Source organism: Cydia fagiglandana, chromosome 7 (genome assembly GCF_963556715.1).
Source record: "Cydia fagiglandana chromosome 7, ilCydFagi1.1, whole genome shotgun sequence".
In the NCBI taxonomy this organism is placed as follows: Eukaryota; Metazoa; Arthropoda; class Insecta; order Lepidoptera; family Tortricidae; genus Cydia; species Cydia fagiglandana.
In genome coordinates, this window is record NC_085938.1 from 13,795,432 (window position 1) to 13,811,365 (window position 15,934).

General features: G+C 35.7%; 1 protein-coding gene across 1 annotated transcript in view; it reads right to left on the reverse strand.

The window, feature by feature from the left end:
- Positions 1 to 233: 233 nt before the first annotated feature.
- LOC134666010 (actin-associated protein FAM107A) overlaps positions 234 to 15,934 on the reverse strand; it is a 52,042-nt gene continuing 36,341 nt past the window's right edge. The window contains exons 3-4 of the mRNA XM_063523090.1: positions 9,826 to 9,929; positions 234 to 4,133 (exon numbers count right to left, since the gene is read on the reverse strand). Coding sequence (XP_063379160.1) covers positions 3,982 to 4,133; positions 9,826 to 9,929 — 256 coding nt within the window. The 3' untranslated portion in view covers positions 234 to 3,981. The remainder of the gene's footprint in view (positions 4,134 to 9,825; positions 9,930 to 15,934) is intronic.

Consider the following 15,934-nt stretch of genomic DNA (forward strand, 5'->3'; position numbering starts at 1 on the left):
CATCTATTTGCCGTCAAAACTCGACATCTTTTCGATACCTACCTACATTTTTTTATTTTTGTTAATGTGTTACTTACGTACTTTTTAAGTTTAATTATTTATCTAATGTGTATTTGTATCTACCTTTACTTAGGTACTTATTTATCTACTATGTATGTATTATTATTGCATTTTGAACTAACTTTGTCACGACTTCTTAGAGAGGTCATTATAGCACACGAAATAAAACAAAATTTTGCTAAAACACTTTTATTTGTCTATAGAAATTATTGAATTCTTAATACAGTTTTCATTGTGAAAACGTTGTCTGCCATTACGAAGAGTAACTTACTTAATACTATAATTCACATTAAATTATTCAAATAAAATGGCCACGTTGCTTACACAAGCTCAGGTAAACAATAGAGCCCTTCACTGAAGACTTTGTACTAGGACACAAACAACTTAACACTTAACATAGAAAAAGCAGCTCCCAATAATAAAAGAAAAAAAACATTGTAGTGAAAGAATAACAAGTGGAATGGTATTCAAATTTCGTAGTACTTATTTCGAGAATTCTCATCCTTCATAATATCCCTACCTTAATCTGATATAAATAATTAATACTCTGAAAGTAAATAACAACTACGTATATGTATATATATAATAGGCACAATGGAGAGAACCCAATATTTTTGAAATTACACCTTGTAGTGGATTGGTATTGGTCATAATTTGAACTGTCATACCATTTGTGTACATTTATTTGGAGAGCAACAAAAAATAAGTTAAATTTTATATTTTCACGACACAGCATAGCATATAAAAGGTAGAATGTGGTTATGTAATAATATATTAATTATCCAGAGATTCGTTACACGTCCTAAACCAACTTGAATAGACATTACATAAAGATTTTGTATCATGATTTCGGAGCAACTGGAATTTTAGATTTCAATTTGACTTGATACATTTAGTTAACTTTTTAAAGACCACTTAAAAAGCGTAGGACTAGGGTATCCAAACAAAACAACCATTATAAAAATTTAATTCTGCAGACATGTAGCCTACGGAATAATGAAGTATACAAAAATATTATCATCTATCACTTTTATGAACACTTTTAAACGTACTGGTCATCTATAGGTTATTGGTGCACTTGATAAGTTCATAGAAGTTGGATACTTGTGCTATATTTCTCAGTAAATAAACTAGCGCTAAGTCTCTATGGGTTTGTTTCTGAATATAATATCGTTGATTCTACAATTCATAAGAATTCTAATTTGTAATTAAAATAATTTATTACATTTAAATCACGCTTACGAGTTATTTTCACTAATAATACATTCTATATTATTTTTCAACATTTAGGTAAGTACCTACTCTCTATATAAGTATGTAATAAAATAGTTAATACATAATATTACACAATTACCTCGATACACATGTACCTATGCCTAAACATGGTTACTTTGATAGACAAGTAAGGAGTTAACGAGAACAGTAAATGCTTACAAATGAACTCTACAGACGACAAAATGTTAAGTTTGTGACATTAAAAAGTTTAGAAAAATATTTCATTCTTTTGGTTACAAGTCGACGTTACCCTTATTATAATTAGATACCTCATGCAGTCCCTTCTCAGTCGTTTGTTCGAGACGATAATTATAAGTATACGTAGTATCGAACCGAAATAATAGTGCACTTAATATACGGTAACAAAATAATATTTCCTGTCCTGAAGATAAATAATTTATGGGGTTATTATTCCGACAGTTCCGCCGTCGTTGATACAGTGTGTAACTACAGGTAGAATTAGACCAAGAAAAGTCTGCAGCGATTTGGATAGCCCACGCAAGTGTTATTTACACGTCATCATTTCATAGAAGTTTGCCGTTTGAAAATTTTGAAATGACATTTACTACGTGGCGTGGGCTATCAAAATCGCTACAGACTTTTCTCGGTCTGACTTTAGTATGAACGACGATTGAAGCGCCTTATATTCACACCTAAGTAGCCATTAAAGCAAGTTTTACCGATGCACATAGTTAGTGCAATAAAAATGCTATGAACGCAACGCTACATTTGTGACACTCAAAGTGAATCTCAAACACCTGTACGACAGGTTAACCAATAACCGTAAAATTAAGACTCGCATTTAAAGCACACTGCACACATCACCAGTATTATAGTCGGATGGTTTTAAAATCGTCAGGCAGTCTCTCAAGTGGATTCCGACGTTTTAAAACCGTACGACTATACCACAATTGCTCATGCTATTTATAATAATCAAAACACCCGCTATAGCATCACTCATTCAACAATATTATAATCCTTCAAATTAAAGTTATACCCGAAGTTTTTCCTTCACCCAACTCGAACGAGGGCTCGAGTTACCAAAAGCCCTTACTAGATGTCGCGAGTAGTCTCACTTGATATAGACCTTATTTTCATTTCCATTATTCGTCAAGTATTTTATAGTCTACAGAATCTTAATTTATGGCTACAAAGAACATGGCTATAATTTTATATCTACTCGTTACTAATAATATTAAATTACTTTCAAGATAAAGTGATGCTCAATTATATTTTTTATGAATTTGAATAAAGGATATAAACAGGTAATTTTGTATACTACATACTTTTTTTAGGTCTATTCATTACAGAATTTAGTAAGAAGGTAACGAGAAGTTCTATGTAATACTCAACGTGAAATTGGAAACTAATTACATATGTCAATATTCATGCTTAGCCAAAAATATAATGATTTATTAGCCATATTAAATATTAATATTACGGCAATTGAATACTGATGACTGCTAAGCCCTGGAGAGAAACTACCTTAAATCCTTAAACTGTCTCATTTTACTTAAAGGAGACATTCCTTTATTTTTTTAAAGAAACAAAACTGCATTAAAAGTATTTTTCTTTTTTTCTCCAAATTGGCTTGTCTAAAAAAATCTTGAGTACCTAGCTACTAAATATTAGATTTTATGGATATTTTGTACGACAGACGAGTGTAAGACCTAATGTTTCTTAAAGAAATGTTATCATTAACATTAACTGTATCCACTAGTAGAATAAAATAGCGAGTGTTCATTTTTTGGCACTTTTAGTCGGTTCGAGTCCCGGGCGAGGCAAGCGAGTTTTAGAAAACCTTTGAATGCAGTTGGAATGTCTCCTTTACGTAAAATGAGCTAGCTTAAGGATTTAAAGTAGTTTCCCACCAGGGCTCGACTTATCTTTCCACACTGTATATTAACATCATGTAATTAGCTAGTTAGATAAGGGGTTGATCTACAAAGTATACTAGATGCCGCTACAGTACAGTAGGTCTATAGTCTATAAAGGAGTGGCGCGAGATAGACTACCCATATTATACAGTTATGTATCAATTAGAGAAGGACGGGTAGTCTATCTCGCGGGCAAGATACTGCCGCCTCGCTCCTGTGTTAGGCCTGCAGAAATATGTATGTAGATATAATAAAATTCTTATCTTGATTTTTTTTTGCTATCCACAAGACGCCACAAGCAATTTCCATAAAATTAGTAGCAATATTGCACGTCCCACATTTACAATTAGGCATTGACGGCTAAATTATCATGTTCTCAAATGGTCACATTCCCAAATACCTACATATATTTTTAATTTTTTTTCAATGTCGGATCTTTGACAAATCTGTTTTGTTTTAAGTCCTTTTTATACCGCTTTGAAAGAAACCTCCTCTCTGGTGTCAAAAAAATTCAAAATATCATAAGCTTAGTATAAAGAGAATTTGGCAGTTTAGGAGCGGCATTTGAACTGTGGTCACGATTTAACCCTCATTTCAAAGTTCAAATTGTGTCGGTATTAACCAGTCAATAAAAATTCAACTTAGAAGTTAATTTTGTTTAGCCGACCCGATATCGTATCGGTTAAATTGTTTTCGTGAAATTATTTCCAGTCACGAAATGAATTATTTGTTAGTGGTGAGTAGCGGCACCTAGCTGGGTGCGGGCGAACTACGTGGAGTGCGCGGCGGGCGAGTTGGTGGCGGCGTGGCGCAGGCGCGCGCGCAGCTCCTGCAGCGTGGGGTTGGTGGCGGGGTCCGGCTCCGGCGCCGGCGACGCCGCCTCCAGCCGCCGCGCGCGCTCCGCTATAGCTCGCTCTAGTTCTGAAAGGAGAAACGGTTTGGTTAGTAATGCAGACATTCAACAGATGGCGCGGTGCGTTGAGAAACGCACCGTATTATGGCAATATAATAATGGCGTATGTTAAGGATTCCTTGGACAGCCCACCGCACAAACGCTTCGGTCCTCAAAGAACTCAGAATGGAGAACACACAACGTCTGTCCTCTATATGTCTACACCGTGTTGTTACCTACTTTGGCCATATCGCACGAAGAGGGGCCAACAATTTAGAAAAACTAGTGGTGACGGGAAAGGTCGAGGGTAAAAGACCTAGAGGACGAAGTCCAAAGAGATGGTCGGACCAGATCTCCGAACAGCTGGAGCTACCTGTTACCACCGCCTTCCATCAAGCATCAGACCGCAACAGTTGGAGGCAATTTATAAATCGCAAGTGGAGTCACGATCCTCAGCAATGGGGGAGCGATTAAGAAGAAGATGGCAATATAAGATTCCGAAATCGCGCATAAATAAAATATCGGCCTTTCGACTTCGGTCCCCTAACACGACTGCTAATGAGATCTCTCAGATGTCCACTCTTCCTCATATATTATAATTACATTAATGAGGGGCACCTAGGTTAACTTTCAAACAAATATTTTGCCCCTTTCCACGCATACTGCTGTTTCTATTCTAGATCTTTAGTGATCAAAATAGCATGCAAGCCTAGTCTACTTATTGGATACTCGTTCTTCTGATTTACTTCTAGAATAATTTTCAAAATCTTAACAACGTTAACAATTTAACATTAATATGTATACACTACCGTGACCGTGACACTACCTCATTACCGAATTATTTACATAAGTATTTTTCACGAATAATTTGGACTTTGACTTTACACAGCCACACCACCACACTACAAGTAGTGTAGTATTATTTTTCCTTAGATAACGTCACTTTGTAATGTAAATATTTACTTGGTCCAATTTATCGTTTTATTTAAACAGTGTGATGTGGAGGCCGGTACTGTTAAATATTTGTAATTAATCATAAAAGAGAGTAAGACAAAATATACCTATATATATATATATATATATAGGATTAAGAAAACTGAAAAAAATTATATCACTAATCTTTGTTAGCAAATGCCCTACCTTAAAATCCCATTGGGCATTAGGTACCTTAAGAAATATCATCGACATTGATAATATAGGTATTGCGCCCTATCTTAAATTCAACTCTGGCTAAGGCCTTGGATCTATGCTGCCCGCAGTCAAGTAAAAAATGAAAAGATCATATACTTATTATATATATAGACCTTACTTCATTAAATACATATTCTTGACGTCAACTGCCTCTTTAATTAGTAGGTAGTGGGGCAGCCTACAAGACTAAACACTAATGAACATTGTTCACACAAGTGTAAACACTAACAATCGGGAAGTATCAAGTGAATTGATGTATGTATTTTGTAATGCAGTCGGCGGCATACGGCAATTTCTCCCACGCTAGACTCGCGGCTCGATTCGGGAAATGAATGAGAAATTCACTAGATATGAAATAGTAAAGATATGTGACGTTCTACGGCAAAAGGTACCTTATGGCGGCTGGCGCCGCGATTCGGGAAATGAATTAGAGATTCACTAGATATGAAATAGTAAAGTTATGTGACGTTCCACGGCAAAAGGTACCAACCATATGGCGGCTGGCGCTTACATGGCATAGCGCCAACCGCCATAAAGGTACCTTTACCCGTGGGACATCACATATCTTTATTACATCGTATCTAGTTAATCTCTAATTAATTTTCCGAATCGCGCCGCCGCTCGGTTTAGAGACTAGACACTGCATGTAATTTCACTTTCATTTAACTTTGGCTATCGACATCCGTACAGGAAATACGCGAATAACTGGCAATCAAGTACAAGTCAAAATGGATACATACTAATGAACCAGCTAATCACCCGAAGTATTTATGAAAACTTGATACCTAAGAATTACTATATCTCGTCATTTCTCTTAGGCAGTCACCCGTGCAAGTAGGTACATAGCAAAAATATTACAAGTCATAATGCGCTATAAATAAATAGTAACCGACATAAATTGGTTATTAAAGTTAATGTATTGATCGATCATTTCCGCAAGTATTCCACATAACATAAGTTATGCACTATTTCGATAAAACATGTAATGCAGTTTTGATAGTAATCGCTTACCTGTTGAATGAATTTTATGTATACTTGTAAGAGGAATAGTATTGAGGGACTAAATAAAAATAAAGTATCACTAACATTTTTTTTCAACCATATTCAAATTTTAAACCAAGCAATAAAGGCTTGTAAAAATATAGATAGTGGTTTTCAGCAAATTTGCTGTATCTTTGTATAACCCAGCTACGGCAATCTCCATGTCAAAGAAAATACGACACCATGAATACTTATTCGCGATAGAGAACGATTGCTGAAGCGCATATCAAAACGAGGTAGTAGGTTAAGGAGATTGAGTGACATGTGAGGATCGAGGTGAACGTCCGTTGCACCTGTGTCGTATGGGCCGGGCCGGACCGGAGCCCTGCCGAATATGCACGCAAAAACAACTTCGATAACTCGCCTCAAACCTGTTTTTATAATACCGGAATAAGTGCGAAAATAAAGCTTGCATTTTCGAAATACGAGTATTTGAACGACATTGTTGACACATTTTTAACGTTTAGCGGCAATTTAATATTGTTTTCTGAAATCTCATAATATTGAGAATCTTGTGTGACACAAGCTTGAACTCAGCTCAACTCAGCCAAGTGAGGATGCTGTTGTTTTAGCAACTGCGCCGTTGGTCAAGGATTATGTTACAAAAAGAAACAATAAAGTTCAATAGTTTTTTTTTTAAATTAAATCATCACCCCAGAATTTCTTAACAAACGTTAAAAGTAATAAAAATCATAATTCGAAAACTACGAAACGTCGGCTAACGTACATATTCTGATAGCCCACAGCGTGAGAAATTTAAAAAAATTATGGACGTCAAGGTTTGGACCACCCTGTATAAGACATGCCGTGATAACATCGCTCGTTCTGTGATACTAGAATGTCGTGAAAAACCTGTGTCAGGTTTCGATGTGGGATCGGGACAAACTAGTCCAATTCAATCCCACCAAGACTCAATTTTGGGCGTTTAGGGCTAAGAAAATCTCATTTTTCAAGGCACAAGCCTTCCCATCTCAGGGAGTATTGGGAGCCTCGGTGTTGAGATCTCCATCAGTGACGTTCAATAATTTCGTAGCCACCTTGCTGGGTAGGCTGCGCTCGTATCAAAAAAAAACTCGGTGTGCTCAATAAAGGGAGGCGATACTTTACTCTGGGGTAGACAGATCCCATTTATTGAGTACTGCTGTCACCTTTGGGCAGGAGCATCTGGATGCCACCTTGGACCCTTCAAATCAGTCCAAAGGCGCGCTGTACCTGTGAATAGTCTACGATCCCAAACTCACAAGCGATATTGAACCTTTAAGTCTAAGGAGATCTCCAAAAAATAAGTGTATAAGTTTTAAAATGGTCGGCAACGCGCATGTGACCGCTGACCATCAGGTGGGTCGTAAGCTTGTTAGCCACCGATGTACTAAAAACACTTTTTTGTCTCAATTAAAAGTAAACTGTAAGTAATAAGTAAAAAAGTAACTCTTTCGTTAGTTCATTTCGTTTGAGGGGGAGGGGGGGCGCAAATTTGGTGCCTGCCCCGGGCGCCATATCCTCTAGCTACGCCTCTGCTTGTGTCATGACATGAACTCTGTCGTATTGTAAAATTTATCATATTTACGCCCATTACAAGTATCACAATTCACTATATGATCGCTATGTAACGAATTCTGTTTATAACAATTTTATTTTTGCTTTTAAATTGTTTTAGTAACATTGTTTACAAGTTTTCAAGTTAACATTGTTGCCAAGTTTGAGTAACAATATCAATTTATTATCAATTTAGCTATTAAACTTTGGGAAAGTGTAGAATTCCATTGCTGTCAAACGCAACAGCGCCGGCTGGAACTAATGACATGAAGTTATTATGTAAAAGTTAAAAGTATTTTTGTATTTAGATATTTTAAGCAGAAAGCAAAGGATTCGTTTGACCTGCTCTAATTGAGCATTAATTATCCCTGCAATACCAAATCTAGAGTAATTTTCAAAATATATAAATTATATTAAATTTACGTATGCAATGCGTTATGAAATCTGCACCCTGAAATTTGTACGTTTATAGTAAACATATGACAAGACAAGTATGTTTCTAAGCATACCTACAAATTTCAGGGTCCAGATTTCATAATGCATTGCATACGTAACATACGTTGCATAGGTATGTGGGCTCAGTTTGTCCCTATGTTTAAATATGCAGCGAAACGGGTTATTTTCGGGCATTGAATGTAAATAAAATTAGAATTGAATTACGTCTAACTCTAAAAAAAATCGAACGTACCCTTTTCTTCACCGTAATTAAGGTAATTAGACTAGTTATTTAGTTCAGACCTGACATTTTGTATGAATTGCCCTAACTTGACACCAAAATTATTTATTAGTCGAATACCGTTCAAAAAAGGCGTCTGGGCCATCAATTTCCTTCCGCCAAGATTATTAGCGTCATCTACTGTCGCTGTTATTATGAATTATGTTGTACCCAATACCCAACAGTAGCCATACACGGATACTCCCATAATATTATGCGGCACGTGCGACTAAACAATCGAACGCAACACCGCCCTTATACCGATATGGATTGGTATCGAATACCGACGTCCAAGTGGTCAGGGAGCTTTCGAGTTCGGGTGATATACTGCACGATTGTTCTCCTTTCCTATAGGATAGGTTACATCGAGATTATCGAGGTTTGTTTATTTACCTTAAGTTTCATGGCTTTATGCGATTTTCATACAGTTACCATCGGGTATATCGGCCATGGATAAGATGCTCAAATATAACTGAACACGAATCTCGTGCAAATTTTCGGCAGTGGGCAGTGGGGGTCTATAAAAATATTTATGAAATAACTTTCTCCTTATTTCAACGTAGTCAAATAGTGTAGGTATATTTTAAGATGGTGATAACGTTATTTATTTGAATAGCACAAGTAATGTAGTGTTACATATTACAGCATGTTAGGCGTGTGATAAAAATTAGCAACGATTTATTTTACTGTTAACTAGTTTTCATTACCTAAGCTATTAAGATATACCATTTATAGATTTGACAGTATTTCCTTCAATCTCCAAGTACCGTATTAAATCACCCGCATTTAGCAGCGATTTCATAATGGAAATAATTGCTTGAGCATCAATCGTAGCAATGCAACCAATCAATTAAGGAAATTTAATTATTTATTTAATTAAATTTATGAGTTGAATATAGCGGAATCTAATTATACCTACCTATTAGAAATCGTTCGGTCAAGGTAAGCTAATTGACACAATTTATTTAGAAAATAATATAGATTTTCTCATATCTAACTTATAAATCACTCCAATGACAGTTAAAACATTTTTAGATTAGTTACCTATGGCGCAAAAATGTAGGTACTAAAATCATGTCATGTTCATACCGTCAAGTAAGATACGTTTCCAATTAAGCTATTACTCAGCATAAAAACGAGCAGTTTTATCTGTTAAGAAGCATTATGACGTCATAACGCCTAAGATAATTTTTAACCTTGACATTTAACTGAACAAGTGCCATAGAAAAGATTTTTACCTGGCGTTTCCTTGTGTTCCTTAACTTGGTTTAAAATCTGCTTTTCTTTGTGTTTTGAAAGCGCCTTTTGTAGCTCGCTCTTCTGGTTCAAGACGTTCTTGCCTCTGAAATAGATAACATAGAAAACTTTAATAAAGGGATAAACCAATACAAAGAATAGGTATTCTCTTAAATGTTATCAAATAGAATAGATTAATGATTAGCCTTTTTAATTTTGAACGATTAGCTTCAGAGTTATCGAGTATAAAGTGTTTTCTAACACGAGAATCTAAAAATGCAATGCGTACCTTTTCTACTTTACCTCGATTAATACAATTAATTAAACAACTGTAGGTATGTTGCGACTCACGATAGATGTAGATCATGGATTGGCAAACTTTTGATTTAGAATTGACTGGTGTAAATCTACTATAAGTTACTATTATTGAGTTATTGGGTGTCTGTCCTATACCCTCGATTTGCCGACCTCTGATGTAGACAAGACTTTGTTGTTTGTGTTTATACTTAAAAAGACGGCAACTCGCAAGTGCCTTTTGAATTTGCAAACGATCTTAAGCTAGGGCACTCGTTTATTATCCGGCGGCCCGTTGTTTGATTTTCTAGTATGTATAACCGAACCTCACACTCTGAATTACCGTGAACTTGTGATAATCAACCAGCCGCTTATCGGAAACTTGAATGTTATCACTTCGTTTTTAATGACCATATAAGGTAATGTTTGGTCGACCAAACCGTAATTACGTGTTAATTAGCAATATCGATAACACTGCTATTGTTTGATAAACATTTTCCACATTAAAACGCTGAAAACAAGGAGAATAAAGCATGCTAATGTCAGTGTTTATAGTGTTTGCTGAAGGATAGGCGATAAGATCGTGTTTAAGATATAGTGCTGATAGTAACCACTGACCAGACAGGTCATTTGTTTGAAACATTTACTCGCACCTCACACGTCTAATCTCACAAAAACGGTTCAACTAAAATAGCAGTGTGTGCCGTACTCTTATAATAGTAACGTACAAGGTCGGTTCAATCCGTAGGCATTGATTATAGCTATTTTTTTCTGGCAGTTACTGTACTAGCCAATAAAATATATCTAATAAGGTTTGGCATATTCAAAATCAGATGATATATTTCTTGTATCATTTAGGAAAAGTTCATACTAATTATAAAAATTAAATATTTTTAGCATTTTTCAGATTAAGTAATCACAAATTTCTGGTAAGTACAAGCTATTAAAAGCATACCTAATACGAAGTCGTAGGATAGCCTATTAAAATATTAATGTGGATAATAATTTACAGTAGTTAGGTAGGTAGTGTAGGTACTCCTACTTACTATACAACCCACTTATTGTATAATCTACTCAAAGCGATAAATATGTAGTGATTCCAACAACCCGATAATATGCATCTGATAAACAATAAAATTACGCAATTGTTGTTAATTCAATGCAGTACTCTATACTTATTAGATCAGATAGATAAATGTGTTGACTACAATTCCTTTAAGTATTTCCCACGCAAAGGAATAACTTGCATGTGTACAGCATTTATGACGTCAGAGATGTCGTCTATTTTTTATACAATAACTAAAGATACAGCAGAGATACGAGTACATTTATAGGAATGTAACACTGCTATAAGCAATGTTATTTCTCGGATAATATCCGACGTTTCTATAAACAGATTGAATTTCACACCTCTGTTTCAGCAAAAACGACCAGTCAGTAATTAAAGCCGGACAGCGTGTACACACATCAAACAAAAACACGTAGATATTTTCCATTACACAAGCCTAAAATAAGTTTGCAATCAGCGAGTTCAGCAGAGCAGAAATTTACTATTGGCCTGCAAGCGGCGCGGGAGAAGTGCACTGGAATCGAGTTGACGTCCCATTACCACGGGTATATACCTACCAACGGTTTAATCCCGACTAATTACAGCGCGAGCGGCGTTGGAGAAATGTAACGCTATTTACATATCGTATTCCGGCCACCAGGCAGGAGAGTGAGTAATAGGTGCCCGGGGTTAAAGGACAGGGTTCAGTTTAGGTGCAGCAACTGTGCGCTTTAAAAGACACAACATAAATGCCGCAAACACGCCCTTAAGAACTTCTAAAAGTCAAGCTGTAAGTGGCCAGCTTGACTTTTAGAAGACTTGAAAAATTCTAACAAGGGTTTACCTAATTTTCCCTTAAGGTTGTAAGGTTAGATTTAGATAATTGTCGCTTTCGCATGCACAAACTATGTAGTTCCTACGGCTATTCTTGGGACTAGATAAACAAGCCTTGCTGGACACTTTCAAACACTTTTCATGTCCATATCTATGTAACAATTTGGATACCAAAAGCTTAATATTGAATATAGAGGAAATAATCAATATGCAACTGCGATGAGGATATTTTGGGCCTCCAGACTTCAATTCGCACGTGTCGACTGTATTAGGTATCAGAAATGCAATCAGAAAAGGCCGCGGAGCGAGTAAATGCAAGTCGGCAACTGCGAAGTAACGAAGTTATCGTATCAGATATAAACGTCTTGCGATTGATTTTCCGCGATCAGATCGGCGATATCGATAGCAAAGTTTAATGTTTGCGTGCTGTGTTTACAACTGACTAATCGGAAATTGCTTATACTTCCACTGCATTTGTTTACCTGCACTTTTCGGGCACCTCACGCATTCAATTTCAGTGAGTGTCCGAATAAAATATGTCCGCATACTGACAATTAACTAAGAAATTAGCATGAACATACTTGATAAGCATCGAAAGTTCATATACATTTGTTATGTAAGATTAAAGTTTGACTAAGAAAAGTTGGATTTCCTGACTTAGCCATCAGTTGTAATGGAAACTCTGGGAAGGCAGTGCGGCGAGACGACTCAGTGGTGTGGTGGGAACATTCCTATAACTGCAGGGTTTGCGTATAGCGTTGCACTCCCGTTAGCCGACTGGGAATTGCTTCCTTCCGTCAGGGCGCGCTGCCGGCGGCGCGGAAATAACAGACCGTGTGTTACCATTGCTTACAGAGTTGAACACAAAAGCGAACAAGTGTAACTGTGACCTGTGTTTCAAAGTTTCAACTAGGTATGCATTTATATTGGTTGGCAGTAGCGTGCGCCTCGACTACCCCCGGGAACCGATTGGAATAGCATACCAGACCGAGATGGTGACGGCACGCTCATTGGGAAATTGGCTGAATCAACAAGTACCTAACACTCAAAATGAGTCGCTATTTTATTATTTTCAATATGTCATTAAGGCCGTAATGCATTATTGTCTAAGTTTTTTAAGGCAATATTACATAGGTACGTAGTTTTTAATCAAGATGTAAAGTTGTAGAGTTACTGACCCAGCTCTACATAAATATAATCGAATAAGCATTTAATACAGAAACCGTCAAGATTATGATTTGAGTTTAAAAGTCTTGCTAAAGCCATACTTACTATATGTATGTATGTATGTATGTATGTATGTATGTCACTTTATTGCACATAAACAGGTTTACATAAAATGGACAAAAACAAAACAAAAATAAAAATGTTATGTACAAAGGCGAACTTATCCCTAAAAGGGATCTCTTCCAGCTAACCTTTGAGAAAATACTCAATACTCAATACTCAATATCTTTATTGCGAATAAGGAATAGTCCATGCAGTAGTGGATACACAGTATCAAACAAGTTAAAACAGGAAAAAAATAAAGTAATTTAAAAACATGTCAAAAATACAGAAAATAGATAGCACATAATAAAATTGATAATGTCATTAGAATAAAAATGAATAATTATACAGATTAATACAACACATCACAAGATTCAACAAACAATTATAATAACAGTCCAAAACAATAAAAATCAAGATAAAATTAATGCAATTCCAAGGTCTATGTTAATCAAATATCTTACCAAAGTATTCGTCCAGGTTATAGAATGGTCTACTTATTAAATATGTCTTAAGATTCGTACTAAACTCTTTAACATTATTGGAATCCTTAATTTTTATGTCAAGACTATTATATATTTTAATTGCGATGTGGTTGATGCTTTTCTTATAGTATGCAAAGTGTGATTCAGGTAGCACAAGATCTAAATTGCGGCGAAGCGGGTATCTCTCACATTCTTTTTTGGATTCATATGAGCTTAAATTTTTATGAACAAATAAACAGATTTGGTATATATATAATGCAGTTACTGTAAGTATGTTGTTCTTTATAAAAAGATGCCTATGCGTTTCAGGGAAGTAACCTTCAATGAAGCGTATGCATTTTTTTTGCATAAGTAAAATTTTATTTACACTTGGACTATTGCCCCATACTTCAATGCCATACCTGATTATACTCTCTACGTATGAATAATAAATAGTTCTCAGGGTTTGCTTATCGCTAAGTTTAGCCATCGATTTTAGTGAATAACATGCACTTCCTAGGCGCTTCACAATATAGTTTATGTGGTCATGCCACCTTAGGTATGGATCTAGTTCTATACCAAGAAAGCGAATTGAATCTGATTTAGCAAAAGGGAGATTTAGAGAACAGTCCATTGAGTTGAATGCACGTTTAAAAATCATGTAATAGCACTTGTCATTATTGAGCGACAGACCATTTGCGGAAAACCATTCTGAGAGATTTTCCCAGCCACGTGTGGTTATATTCTGCAATTCTTCTTGAGTCTCTGCACCCAGAATTAAACTAGTGTCGTCGGCATACAAATAAGGAGTTCCATGTAAAATATTTTCTGGAAGATCATTAATAAATATTATGAACAATAAATGCGAAAGGATCAGATACTAACAGGTGAAAGACAATTTAATATGGACAAATAGCACTATGAGAATTTTGGATACACATAAAGGACGACGAGAGCGAATAAGTACTTAAAGAAAAAGAAAAAAAAAAAACCAGTACTAGGTACATATTAATAAATAGTATAAATACGCATAAACTATAATGTACTATCCAGCTATAAAAGTGCATGGACACTATGAATTTCTTTTATAAGCGAAAACTCTATATAGTTATCGACACTCAAGGTACCGGACACTTTTTGACGTTATAGTTTTCGTTAAATAGAGAGAAATTTATATTAAAGTAAACCAACTAAAGCCAAAATTGTTGACGTTATAGTTAGGGAGTGAAACGTTATATCGAGTGATGTTAAGTATAAAATAGGCTGTGACAGACGGACAGACAGACGCACGAGTGATCCTATAAGGGTTCCGTTTTTTCCCTAATAAGTATATGGAGTTTACACTGTTCATGCGCTTTTGCAGCTCTTGCTCGCAATACATGATTTTTTTTATGTGGGACTTTTTCTAAAATAATATGTGTTTGATTGTGAACGGTTTTTAGGGTTCCAAAAAGTTAAACAATTCAATTTATTTGTTTAAATTTATACATTCACATGAGCCGGTTTTGTCGTGCTGCGGAACCCGCACCGGCGCTACCGGCACAGGCGGCGGCGGCTACTTTTTTAACCGACTTCCAAATCTCAAAGAAGGAGGTTATCAATTCGGTTGTATGTTTTTTTTTATTTTTTTTATTTTTATTTTTTTTTATGTTTGTTACTCCATATCTCCGTCATTACTAGATCGATTTTGAAAATTCTTTTTTTGATTGACTGTATATGCATACAGATTGGTCCCGTTTTTGTCAAAATCCAGTTCTGATGATGGGATCCATGAGGAATCGAGGGAACTCCTCAAATCTTAAAGGCATATACATAGTGATTTTTGGGTTTTTATCAACAAATCAAGCATATACACCCAAAAAAGTGACATTTGATGAAATGGAACTGCTGATGATGATCAGAACGGAACTCCTTAACGACGCATAGTTCACGGTTGGCGATTTGTCCTCTTCGTTATGTTTGTTAAGCAAGTTAAGTTTTTAAGCCACATTTTTGTCAAGCTCGAGTTCTGATGATGGGATCCATGAGGAATCAAGGCAACTCCTCAAATCTTAAAGGCATGCGTATAGAGATTTTTGTATTTACATCAGAAAATCAAGCATTTTTATCAAAAACTGTTGCATTTGATGAATTGGAACTGCTGATGATGATCAGAACAGAACTCTTAAGCGACGCATAGTTCACGTTTGGCGATTTTTCCTT